Source organism: Mesocricetus auratus, unplaced genomic scaffold (genome assembly GCF_017639785.1).
Source record: "Mesocricetus auratus isolate SY011 unplaced genomic scaffold, BCM_Maur_2.0 Super-Scaffold_100676, whole genome shotgun sequence".
Lineage (NCBI taxonomy): Eukaryota > Metazoa > Chordata > Mammalia > Rodentia > Cricetidae > Mesocricetus > Mesocricetus auratus.
This window is the reverse complement of record NW_024429266.1, coordinates 89,106,313-89,119,349: the sequence shown is the minus strand read 5'-3', so window position 1 is coordinate 89,119,349 and position 13,037 is coordinate 89,106,313. Positions and strand designations below refer to the sequence as shown.

Here is a 13,037-nt window from a genome sequence, read left to right as displayed (position 1 = left end):
GTTTTTGAGCCAAGGTCTCTTGTAGCCTAGGCTACCCCTAAATCATTATGTAGCAGAGGATGACCTTGAACTTCTGGCCATACTGCCTCTACAAGTGCTGAGATTACAGATGTGTGTCATGGCGCTGAGTTTTGTGGGTCCTGGGGCATCAAACCCAGGACGTGGTTCATGCAGGCAAGCTCTAACCACGGAGGAACAGTTAATCCCAGCAGCTCTGGTCTCTACTGTAGGAAAGGTACAAGGAGACAGCCATCCCGCTGGGATGGAGAAGTAGGATTTAACGTCATCATATTTATTACGTTCTGGAACAATACACGCTCACACCCTTTTGAGGACAGTACATTTGGCACGATAATGTGTACAATGAATTATGACACTAATGGATTAAAGTCACATCCAGAAAGGAAGGGAAAAATGTACAAAGAAAGCTTCACAACACAAAGTAAAACCCCTAAAGGTTTTCTATTTAGCCAGAACTATCTTGCACATCATTTAAAAAGAGGTAATTTTTTTTTAGCCTTCTTTTATTATTTTAAAGCAAAAATGAATCATGTTTTCACCTTTGGAGGAAAAAATATGTTTCTACTTCACAAAGTCCATCAATGAGAGGAAGGGAAGAGATACTATCCTTCATGTAGGTTTTTGGTTTGTTTGTTTGTTTGTTTGTTTTTTCACTTTTCTTTTCTCTAAAAGAAAGAGAGTGATAGTTGAAAAAAGAAGGAACTGGCAGAAATGTATCAGTGTGGCCATCCCCTGACTTTGCTCTGAGCACAGGGCTCTCCACCAGCAAGCAAGAGTTCTACCGCCAAGTCACATTCCCTGGACTAAGTTCTTCCTGAAAGGACTCAGTATACATCCTATACAAGTGTAGGACTCTGCTGAATTCAAACCTGCCAGTGTGAGAACCGCATTGGCCAGAGGTATCCCAGCCAGCCGGCTATGGGCACCGAAAGGGAGCCAGGGTGCTGACTGCCTACTGCTTGCTGGTGGAATGTATTGTGTTTGATTTCCCAGCAACGGTGCCAGTTGGCTGAAAAGAAGCGCCTAGCCCCTACTGTCACGTGAATACCACCAAGCCTTAGAAAACAGCCACTAGATGTTGGCCTTGGCTGTCCAATGTTCGCAACAGTAAGGAAGCTGGGGAGAGAGAGAGAGAGAGAGAGAGAGAGAGAGAGAGAGAGAGAGAGAGAGAGAGAGAGAGAGAGAGAGAGAGAGAGAGAGAGAGAGAGAGAATGATGGGCGTATTATCGTGTTTTTCTAAACAATGAGATGATACCACCATGAAGATCTTTCTGTGCTTGTTAGCCACTCCAAAAGATAGTCTTCCCCCAGTGTGTCAAGTCACTGAAGATAAATTAAATTAACCTAGTGTTCTTCATCAGTTCCCTGGTATGCCAAACATACAGATCCATACAGCATAGTATTTAATATTTGCAATCATCATAAGAACAGATCACAGTTACACCTGAGTTTTTTTCATTAAAAAAAAAAAAGCAGAAGAGAACCGAAGGTCACAATCAGTAACGAGGGCTGAAACCAGCCAGATGCAAATAGGGACACGTTGAGTATGGGCTCAAAATAGTCACTGTCCAAGCTTGGCAACCACTATGGAGAACATTCCTCTCCATCTGCCATTTCTATCGGGGTATGATGGAGCTCAGAAGAACCAAGTGCGAATTTAATATAGCTCATCATATGGTTACATCTTCAATCCAAAAGGAATTAACAGAAAGGACCCCATCCCTCCCTAGGAAGAAGCAGACCTCTCTCTGTGTAACTTGAACCAACAGTTGATAAGAGGATTGCACCTGGACATTATTATAGTTATTCTTTCATTGACTAAAGTTTTATAAGATGCCAGAACATGCAGCAGTTGATACCTCTATATTCAATGAATTAATTCCACAGGCCTTGCAGCAAACACTATATACAAAAAAAAATCTCAAATGTACAAAAGGCAAAAAGCTTCAATAGTGCCACTTTGCCACTCACAAAGTATATATATTTGGGGGCAGTTGGGAAATCCACGTGCAACAGTTGGAATGGATTCCATTCCCTGCTAAATCAGTTCAATAAAACAGGTAATCAAACGGCCTTTAGGGAACATATACACAAAGCCACAGAGAACCCTTAGGCATCAAAGACTAACACTGTCAGCGTATCTACAGGAGGTAACATCAGTCCATTAGAGTCCGCGCGTGCGCGAGTTGCCATCACATGTCACCAAAACTCTGGCCACATCCCACTACCTTGTCAGTCTTCAAATCACTTGCTCATCAGTCCCCTCACACCTTCTGCCTGGCCCAGGCTGAGTTTTGTTCCAATACTTCATTTTGCATACTGAATGTTTCAAACCACAAGTGGTACTACCGTTTTGTAGAAGTGCACAGAAAACAGAGTTTATGCTGGGAACTTGGGGGAAAAAACATGGAGAGAGAATTTGGGAGCTGAATAGTTCTGGAACCTCAGGGTCTAGGCTGTTGCTCTGGTGGTCTTTGCGCTCAGGGAGAAATCTGACGATGAGAAGCTAGAGTTTCCTCTGCTGTCTCTGCATAGCCCTCATGTGCCACTAAAGCATTACTAATAAACTTTGCACGACTGGATTCTTACTGTGGATTAGCCCTTTAATATCTACCTGTCTTCCCACTGGGATGTCTATCTTTTGGCCAATTAGAAAGTGAACTTGGTAACAGTTTTGTTTTGTTTTTTGAAATGTTAAGAGTTCAAAAATCAAAATGATTTCTTCTATGAGATACAAACATACACAACTTTGGCATGCTCAAAAAAAGCTAAGCAGGAATGTGCAATTCCAGAGCAAACGGACATGGTTGGCCAGCCTGAGCATCCCAGGCTCCTCCCATCAAGGGCACGCCTTGGGGCACCCGCCTTCACATGGAAGAAGTACCAGTCTCTTGTCCTAGGTAGAAGGGCGGGGATGGCAGGCTGGGGAACAGGAGGAATGAGAAAAGAGAAGAGTCGGGATTCCATATCCAGTGGCAGAGCCAGAGTCTTTGCGTTGGGTTGGCTTGTTTGCTTTTCCCTTGTAATAAAAGAACTGAAGTTGCTTCTGGGTTACAGATGGATGACGGACAATCCAAATCCAGCACTGTACGTAGCTACCCGCAGAGCAGACGCCATTCAGATCATCTGTGTTCCTGGTTGAGTCTAGACCCCAGAGTGCCTTCTGGTCACTGGAGGGTGGGGAAGGACATGGACTGGGGTGAGGGATTGCAATAAATAGAGTGGACATGGGACTGGGGCTCTGGGGTGGAGGAATAGTTTGAGACCTTCTGAGCCTCTGCAACATGGGATTTTTCTCAGCACCCTCCTTTCATTGTCAAGCTAACTCCACCAGAAGCGGCTTCTCAGGGCATCAGGTCTTCACCAAAGTAGGAGAAGCCTTTGAATTCCTCCTGGTTGATCTGTTTCACTATGGCTTCATCCACAAGCGTGAGTATCGGCTCTTCCCGGGTAAAGTCTTGGTCAAAGTTATTGACATCTCTTTTGGTTTTCTGTGGAGAGAAAATAGAAGGTGTTGAGTTGAGGCGTGACTTCCCTCTCAAGGGAACCCCCCACTCCCACACGGAGACTGGGCATCAAGATGACCAGCCTTTGCCAGAGCGAGCCTCTAGCTACCAGGGAGCAGGTACAGGGCTGTTCCAATGAGGTAATAATGGATGGCCCCAGGACCCAGAGGTGAAGAGGAGGAGAGCAAGAATGAGTTAAGGTGAGAAGGAAGAGGGTGCGTGAGTATGATGGAAAAGCAGGGAAGTGGGATTTCCACGGGCTGAGTGTGTGTGTGTGTGTGTGTGTGTGTGTGTGTGTGTAGTAAGATGCACAGCCTCCAACTCCTGTTCCCTTGTGGTATCTTCTATAACTGTCCATTTCCATAAAGACAGTCCTTGTTGTGCCCAGGGGACAAACTTAAATCCATCTGCCCAAAGTCTCCAGTGTTTTTCTCCCCACAGAGACAGACCTGATAGCCCTGCCTTATCTACTTCATATGACCACTCTAGAAGGATGGGCCAACATTAGGACGCAGGAACACCTTCTTTGACATCCATCTGCCCTCATCATTACCTTACTTTATAGTCCCATGGCTTGGCCATTATTACAATGTTGACTCAGCACACAGGCTTGCAGTGTTTTCATACTTTTATGTAGACCAGTGGTTCTTAGCCTGTGGGTTGTGATCTCTAGAGTAGGGTGGAACAACCCTTTCATAGGGGTCACCTATGACCATTGGAAAACACAGATATTTACACTAGCAACAAAAATATTTTGTGGCTGGACAGTGATGGTGCACGCCTTTAATCCCAGCACTTGGGAGACAGGTGCAGGTGGATCCCTGTGAGTTCAAGGCCAGTCTGATCTACAGAGCCATTTCCAGGATTGGCTCCATAGCTTCTGGGAAACCTTGTCTTGAAAAGCTAATATATATATATATATATATATATATAGATAGATAGATAGATAGATAGATAAATGATTTTATAGTTGGGGTCACCACACGTGAGGAACAGTATTGAAAGATTGCAGCATTAGGAAGGTTGAGAACCACTGCTCTAGACCATATAGTCCTTTTCTTGGTCAATTTTAGTCAGAGAACCTTAGTCCCCAGTTCAGAAGGACAAGCCAGCTAGACATTCAAGCTCCCAGGGGAAATCTATGTGGCTCCTGGTTTCTATCTAGGGCTTGGATAGAGGGCAGAAAACAAGAAACAAACCTACATATTCTGGTTTGGGGAGAGGGTCAGGAAGTGTCAGCAATACCCTACCTTTAAGGGCTTGCAGATGCCTAAGAGAGCCGAGTGTGCTTGTCTGGGTTGTGCTGTTTTAGCTACAAAGAACTTCCAGAGAAAGAAGTCAGGGTTTGGCTAAACCTGAAGAATGGTTTATAACATGTCAGTATAGATGTGCAGAAGGTGGGATAAAACAGGGGTCAAGAACATACAACATGTATGCACAGAACAATGGGTCTGCCAAGCTGCCTGGATCAGAGCCCAGTGAGGGATGGCCAGGAGGGAAGACTGGAATCTGACCATAGAGGCCTTCGATCCCAAGCCCACAGTACTGAGCGCAGTATGGGGTACAGTGGAGAGGATGGAGGCCCTCCAGCAGTGCCTTTTGGGACATTGGTCAACTGGTACACTGGCTAGCTGGTTAGTGGCCTAGATGATGCGGTATACCTTATAGAAAAGTCAGTCATTATTTAAAGGATGATTAATAAGGAAACATGCTATTCTTAATGGAAACCTGTAACCTTAAAGATGCTAACAATTAGCCTGTGAGAAAAAGTATCTTTGAGATAAAGCCGTATGTTGAGTCTGTGTTTGGATGGTCCCCAGGCATGCGAACAAATTCAAATCTCTGAGAAATGCTAGAAGAAAGAAACCCGGTCCTCAAACTTGACACTTTCCATCCTGAGCTCCTGAATGATGGATTCAAGCCTTTCCCGAAAGGAAAATTCTACAGGGAAGTTGGGAGATACTATTCCAGAACTTTTCAATGCATCTCCACACTCCTTTGCTCATTTGACCCTTAGACCAGGCAAGTATCTTGATTCTGGTTTTGTAGAGGAGGCAACTGTGATTCAGAGGGGTTTGGTGGCTTGGCTGGGGTTACCCAACTGGGAATGAGCCAGACTCATATCCAGGTCTTAACATGACACCTCCTCCCCTAGTAGAACTTACAGGAGATGTGAGCCCTGCAGGAATGGGATGGCATGCATGACAAGGGTGAAGGTCAACCAGGAGAAACATTTTTTTAGAAGAACCCAATAGGCTTTTGGGGAAAAAAAAAAAGCCAGAAGGGGCTGGCACAGGCAAACAGGGAGATAGTTGGGAATCGTAGTGAGAGGGTCTAGAGCATGGGGAAGCTGGCAGAGGAGCCAGCCCAATGGCCCAGATTAGACATAATGATGGGCAGGAAGGGACAGGATGAGCGACTCTGTCCTTAGCACAATGAGTCCTGACTGATGCTGCCTCTTTGGTCTTGAGCTGCACAGTTTGGGTCTCGGAGACTGTGAGGGAGGACAGAGAAGACAGAAGAGGCAAGAAGTGCCCAGAAACACAATCTGTGATGGGGGGGTATCTGTGGTCCCTTCAGCAGGGAACCTCAGACATAGTATAGTCTTCCATGGGGGGTCTAGCTGTTCTCCTGGGGTTTCAGAGTCAGAGGAATGGAAGACCTGAGCAGAGAGCTGCTCCAGAGACGGGTGACAAAGTTGGTCCTTAGGGTGATGCAAGCTGGCTGTGGGGCAATGGTGGCTGGGGCGGCTCTCCTGGGGATCCCCCCAGTGGAGGGGGAGGAGTCATAAAGTTAAAGGATAGGGAGGGCTGTGTTGGGTAAAGGGCTCAGCCAGAGGGAGTTTGGGTGGCAGAGAGGTAATGGCCACAACTTGTGAAGTACCAGGCATTGTACGAAGGGCAACCAAATGGCCAGAGTGAAGGGTTCCCAGAGGAGGAAAGATCCATTTGGAACATAGCTAAGGATAAGCTGAGATTCTAGGGCAGGGACACCTCCGTCCTGGCCCAACCTTTCAACTAGTCACCAAGGAGGGCAGGGTATATATAAAGAACCTCAGATAACCCATTTGCTCTGTGGCATTGGCTGTCCTTGCTTACTTAATTGCTCGTATTTCATCAGTTGGTCATCAGTGACAGATTAATGCTTGTTAGTCACAGAAACTGGTTTGCTGTCTTGAGGTCAGCCGGGCACAGCAATGGAGCGAGAGTCTCCAGTGTGTCTAGGCTTCACAGCTCATTGGTTATTGGGCTCTGCTGCTATATCCAGAGATGATTCCATCATGAGCTAGCTGGGGGAGTCATTTAGCTCAGTTCTGGGTTTCTCGAGGCAATCCCAGAATCACCCAAGTGCATTCAGAAGAATATGCCATTTCCCCCTCCCACAGGCCATCTGGGAATACTGTTGGGCATCACACCCAAGCCTTGCACATGACACTCAGGCACTCTTACCACCGAGTCACATCTCCATACGAGGGATGCCATCTTTGCTGATCGCTACAGACTGGCCACAGCCCCTTGCACAACTTGATGCCTGGCCCTGACATTTTAGGTGCACATTAGTTACCCATTTCCAATTTAAATAGATAACAGCCCCATGGGATGCAATTCCTGATTGTTGAAGATGGGAGGCTTGGGACTTTTTTTTCAAAGCACCCTCTCCCCCGTCACTGGCATTTAGGCAGCATTGCATCCCCCAAACCAGAAAGGGCTGAGACTGTCTCCTTCACTCACTAATTGTATTCTTTCCAACACTTCTGCTTTCTTCATAGTACACCCAAGACTCACCTCTATGGTTCAAACTCAGGCTTTCAGAGATAATGCCTACTTTGTCCTTGTTCAGTCTGTGTGCCTTCCCAGTGCTCATACTGTGCTGTCCAAGAAGTGACACTGGACCCAGGAGCATCATTCTGACTCCACAGACTTTCCGTCCTCTACACAGCCTTTCCCACAACCTCTGGGCCACACTCAGGGAAGGATGCATGGAGAAAAACAAAGACCACCGTCCTTGACATTGTCCTCCCCTGCTTATAGGACACTGATGCTAAGCTCTGTGGGCACTGTCTTTGCGTCTGCAAAATTGTGGTGTTGACAATACCTTACAGGCTGCCTGCCACATGTATTGGGTGAGCACCTGATAGCTGTGGGTACCATGTACCACGGGCCCATATCACACACCTCTCAGGTGTTTTCCACGATAAACACATTGGAACTATCCTTCATTCTCTCTATATCCCCAAATCCTACCTGAATAGGCCTTCCTGAAGGTCTCGGCACCTTCTTTACTATTCTAGATTCTTCTACGGCGCCTTCCAACCCTGAGAACTGAGTCCCAAGTGCCTACGCTGGCTCACTTCTAAGTCCTATAGGATCTTCTCCCTGTGCACCCTGGTACCGTCTCTGGGCACCGCTGATCTGTGATACCCCACACTCACAGAGCTTCTTCATGCCTTAGTCCTTTGCCCAGCTCACCTCCTGCCTGGATGGAGTACACCCTCTCTCTTCCTTGTCTATGGTCCTCATCCGTTTCTCTTTCCCATCTAGTGTGAATGCCCTTCCTTCAGGAAGCCTTGCTTGTCCCCTGCTAGTGGTCTGAGAGGAGCCTTGGGTGGACGCCCCACTATTCTCCATTCTCACATACCGTGGGCCTCCCTATACAAGTAGGGATGGGCTTGAACTCATCATTCATCCTCTGCCCCATGCCTGCCATTGATTGACAGCTATTGGCATCTGTTGGAAGAGATGAATGAGCCTCTCGTATCTAACCCAGCAAAGTGACTGCCCAGAATGGTCAATGGCTGCCATTCTGCCAGAGGGGTTTGTCCGATGGGGAAGTGGAGGCAGGAGTGGGGTGGAAGCTAACGTCTGACTCATAAGGACAGCCCAGACAAGGGCCCAGCCCCAGGGGCCTATGAATGGGAGTTGATGGGCTCTCTTATCTTAGTCCCTCCGGGCACAGAGTTAGCTGTCTAATTGCTACTACAAGAAAGGAACAGTAACCAGCTAGGGTTTGGGGAAATTCCATCAAGGCAAAGGTGTTCAGTGCCTTGATGGGTATGTATGTGAGAGGTCAACGTTAGAGGAAAGCAATTCCTACTTCCTCTGGCATTTCTTCAGTAATGGAAGCTTAGGCTCAGGAGATCCAAATCTGACTCCAAGGAGGAGGCATGTTTCTGGCATCTACGGTGGGATGGTGCAAGAATTCAGGGGAAGCAGTTTTATAGCTCCCCCCATCTGAGAGACTCCACCCAAGAAACAAAGCCCCAGGGACCCGACTTATTCTTCAGACTAGGAGGTCCCCTGAGTAGCACAGCAGAACACGGTCAGCAACAAGATGGGTTCCGGCTACTTTTTGTCCGGTGAGGATGGTTGTCTCATAGCTCTCACACACTGCGCTCTTAATGCCAGCTCTTGGGGGAGCTGGGCTGCCTCTGCCCTAATCTGATGTCCAGATTAGCTGATGACTGTGCTCTGACCGACTGTGTCACGGGGCTGGCCCTCAAGTGTCTGTCTTGCTGGTCCCTCTCGTGCTCTTCCTCTTCATGGCGTAAGTGACATTGACAAGAGAGCACAGTGTAGAGCTAGGAAAGTACGCCTCAAGGTTGTGGCTGGAAACAGCGGCCTCTTTCCCATCTCCCTCTCCCCAAGTCCCCAAGGGACTGCCTCTTGCGTTTGGCTCTTCTAATGTGTCAGACGGGCCGCATTTCTCTTTGATAGTCCTTGAGGGTACCCGCTGCAAAGTTGGCAACGGGAGATAACTTCACGTTTATGAGCTTGAGCTAGTTTTATTTCAGGTATCCAATCCCTCTGCTTTGAAATGTCAGTATTCTAAGCTCCCCCCCCAGCTTTCAGTAATGTTCCAAAATGAAAAACAGGAATTTCAATCAGGAAAGTTCTTTCTCATTATCCGTGAACTGGGTCTTTTGACATACATGCTCATTATAAACACATGCTCATCAACAGAGCACATGTAAATCCACTTACACACATGCTGCTATGTGAAATTAAAGGGCCGGGCGTTGGTGGTGCACGCCTTTAATCCCAGCACTTGGGAGGCAGAGGCAGGCGGATCTCTGTGAGTTCGAGGCCAGCCTGGTCTACAGAGCGAGTTCTAGGACAGCCTCCAAAATAATACAGAGAAACCCTGTCTTGAAAAACCAAAAAAAAAAAAAAAAAAAAAAAAAAAAAGAAATTAAAGGGAAGGGGGGAGTTATTCCAGAGCTCTGACTAGCTAAAATGAGGGCTGGGACAGAATTTCAAGTTAGCTCTCAAGTTAGAAATTTCCCTAAATACAACCCTTTACAGCTTTCTCCTTATTAACTAATTAGCTAATTAATTAATTGATTGACTCTTGAGGCAGGGTTTCTTTACGTAGCCCTGACCATCCTGGAACTCACTTTGTAGATCAGGGTGACCTTCAGCTCAGAGACCTGCCTGCCGGCCTCTGCCTCCGGTGTGCACTCACTTCCAAAACTCTCGTCTATGAAGACGACACTGGGAGCTTGCGCAGTGGAAGAGCACACGCACTTAGAGCACTTCTCCACACGCCTGAAGCTAACTGGCCCCACGTGACTTACCGTTCTCTCTAAACCGCCACAAGTGAGTTCTCGTGAAAACTTAGACCCTTGATTTAAGTATACTCAGAGTTGCTGAGGAGGCTCAGCAGGTAAGGGCACCTCCTGCCAAACCCCAAGACCTGAACTGGAACCCCAGGAGCCAGAAGGTGGAAAGAAAGGGCCAACTTCTGACACTTAGCCTCGGACCTGTACTCATGCTCCTGCACGCCCCCATACACATTAATAATGAGTGTAAAAATATCAAAAACAGCATCCATCTAGAAATAGCCCCATATTTTCCTACATGCTATTCCTGAGTGCCTGGAGACCGTGTGCCTGTCTTGGACTGTTTCTCTGCCAGTCTATTTTGCCATGTTCAAGTTGGCACAAGACGGGGCAGACACAGAGGAACCTTCAGCAACAGGGCCTAGAGCAGCAGCTTAGTTCCAGATCCACACGGGATGGCCTTAACCAATACGGCCCGTGTGCTATGTCCAGAGAGTACGCTTACCTAGACTGAGGTCTAGCCTGGGCATGAACTATTAGGGATGCCTAAGTGAACTTTATGAAAAAGTAAGGAGTTCTTGCCCTAATCTTTGTATTTTGAATATGTTTCTCTTTGTGGGAGAATTCATTGCACACACAATCACAGCCTTGCTTCATTTAGCTTTGTCCTTTGTGTATGTGTGTGCTGAGTGTGTGTGTGTGTGTGTGTTGTGCGTATTTCTGTGGAAGTGTATTTTGTGTATATTGTATGCGTGTTGTATGTATGTGTGTGTTGTGTGTACGTGTGTATATTAAGTATGTGTGTGTGGTATGTGTGCAAGGTGTGTATGTGTGATGTGTGTGTGTGTGGTGTATACATGTGTGCTATGTATTTCTGTGGAAGTGTGTTTTGTGTGTGTTGTGTGTATGTGTAGTGAGTATGTGTGGTTTGAGTATGTGTGTGTGGTGTGTGTGTGTGTGGTGTATGTGAGTGTGTGTGTGGTGTTTGTGCTGTGTGTGTGTGTGTGTGTGGTGTATGTGAGTGTGTGTGTGCTGTGTGTGTATGTGTGTGTGGTGTGTGTGTGTATGTGGTGTATGTGAGTGTGTGTGTGGTGTTTGTGCTGTGTGTGTGTATGTGTGTGTGTGTGTGTGGTGTATGTGAGTGTGTGTGTGTGTGTGTGTGGTGTTTGTGCTGTGTGTGTGTGTGTGGTGTATGTGAGTGTGTGTGTGTGTGTGGTGTATGTGAGTGTGTGTGTGTGTGGTGTATGTGAGTGTGTGTGTGTGTGTGGTGTATGTGAGTGTGTGTGTGTGTGTGGTGTATGTGTGTGTGTGTGTGTGTGTGTGTGTGTGTGTGTGTGTGTGTGTGTGCAGGAGGGTGCTGGAGATAGAACCCATAGCTTCAAGCATGCTCAGCACGTGTTCTACCCAGCTACAGCTGCACAGCCTGGTCACTGTGTAACAGGAGCTCTTGGTCTATCAAAAACAAACACAGCTGTATAGAAGGCCAAGTCTTGCCCCAGACCCGGGGAAGTCAGCTCCACAGTGGTGGGGCTCAGCCTCTGTACCCTGGAAGCTGAGTAAGTCCGATGCACAGCTTGGTTGAGACTATGTAGAGAGGGGCAGATCACTTTATTTTTCTTATCAGTTTCTAAACAGCCTTTTTGATGTCAAAAAGCTTGTTCAGGAGCCTACAGTTCTGGATGAGCTCCTTGAAGCTCATGCTAACTGTGGGCGTTTTCTTTTCAGTTTCTCCCCTTCCATCTATACTTGGGACTCCTTTAAAATAAAATAAAATAAAATGGAGACATCTGAAAGTTTACCAGTGAACACTTTTGAGAGCCATTGAGAAGTGGCTTAGCCTTCAGGCCCTCTGCCTGACCACCTAGATCACTGGTTCTCAACCTGTGGGTCTCCACCCCCACAGAATTTCATATCTGATGTTTACATTGTGACAGTTATGAAACGGCAGCAAAATAATTGTATGGCTGGGGGTCACCACAACATGAGGAACTGTATTAAAGGGTCGCAGCATTAGGAAGGTTGAGAACCACTAATCTAGATTCTATTTGTATGGTTGTGAGTTGCCATGTGTGTACTGGGACTCGAACCTCTGGAAAAGCAGCCAGTGCTCTTAACTGTTGAGCCATCTCACGCCCTAGATTTTACTCTGCATTCTCTAACTACCAACACTTCTAGCCTTGGGCAAATATGTCCTATCTGTGTCCTCATTTACTCATTCATAAAACAGGGACATTCGTACTGCCCCCCACGTATTTGTTATAGGGATCAGGAGACTAAGTACACTCAAGTGGGAACACTAAATGCCATTGAACAAAGTAAATAATTAGCAGGGTCCCTCTCAAACACAGATCAAAACCATCACCATTAGCAGGGTCCCTCTGAAACACAGATCAAAACCATCGCTGGGATGGAACAAACAGCATTATCTTTTGGGTGATCCAAGGAGAGGCTCTGTCTGGTGTCACTTCTTGGTAACAGTGTCCTTTCATCTTCCATGCCCACTAAATCTAGAAGTGACCAGCGTTTACCTACAGCAAAGAGTCAAATGTGTGATCACTCAAAAGAACCTTTCTTAACCAGGTACATTTAGGAATATATATGCAGATAAATATGTGCATGCAATAACCACTGATGACAAGAAGCCATGAATTTGAAGGAGAGTGGGGAGGAGCAGAGGAGAGGATTTGGAGGGAGGGACGGGAGAAATGTTGTCAAAAAATAAACAGAAAATAAGAAAAATATAAAACAAAACAGAGCCTTTTGTGCCTTGCCCCCCCACCGCCCCCGTATAACATCCATGGCAGTGGTATGTACACTGTACCCCGCCCACGTTCCCCAGTATAACATCCATGGCAGTGGTATGTACACTGTACCATCTTTATGCTTTCTGAAGCAAGGTGACATGAAGAAAAGCAAACGGCAAAAGGCAGATTTTGCTTTCAGCACAGCTT

At 46.7% G+C, this 13,037-nt stretch overlaps 1 protein-coding gene across 2 annotated transcripts in view; it reads right to left on the bottom strand.

Annotated features, from left to right (window-relative positions):
* Positions 1-271: 271 nt before the first annotated feature.
* Prkce (protein kinase C epsilon) overlaps positions 272-13,037 on the bottom strand; it is a 507,468-nt gene continuing 494,702 nt past the window's right edge. For both annotated transcript variants that reach the window (XM_040737387.1, XM_040737389.1), the window contains one exon: positions 272-3,512. In XM_040737387.1, coding sequence (XP_040593321.1) covers positions 3,366-3,512 — 147 coding nt within the window. In that variant the 3' untranslated portion in view covers positions 272-3,365. The remainder of the gene's footprint in view (positions 3,513-13,037) is intronic.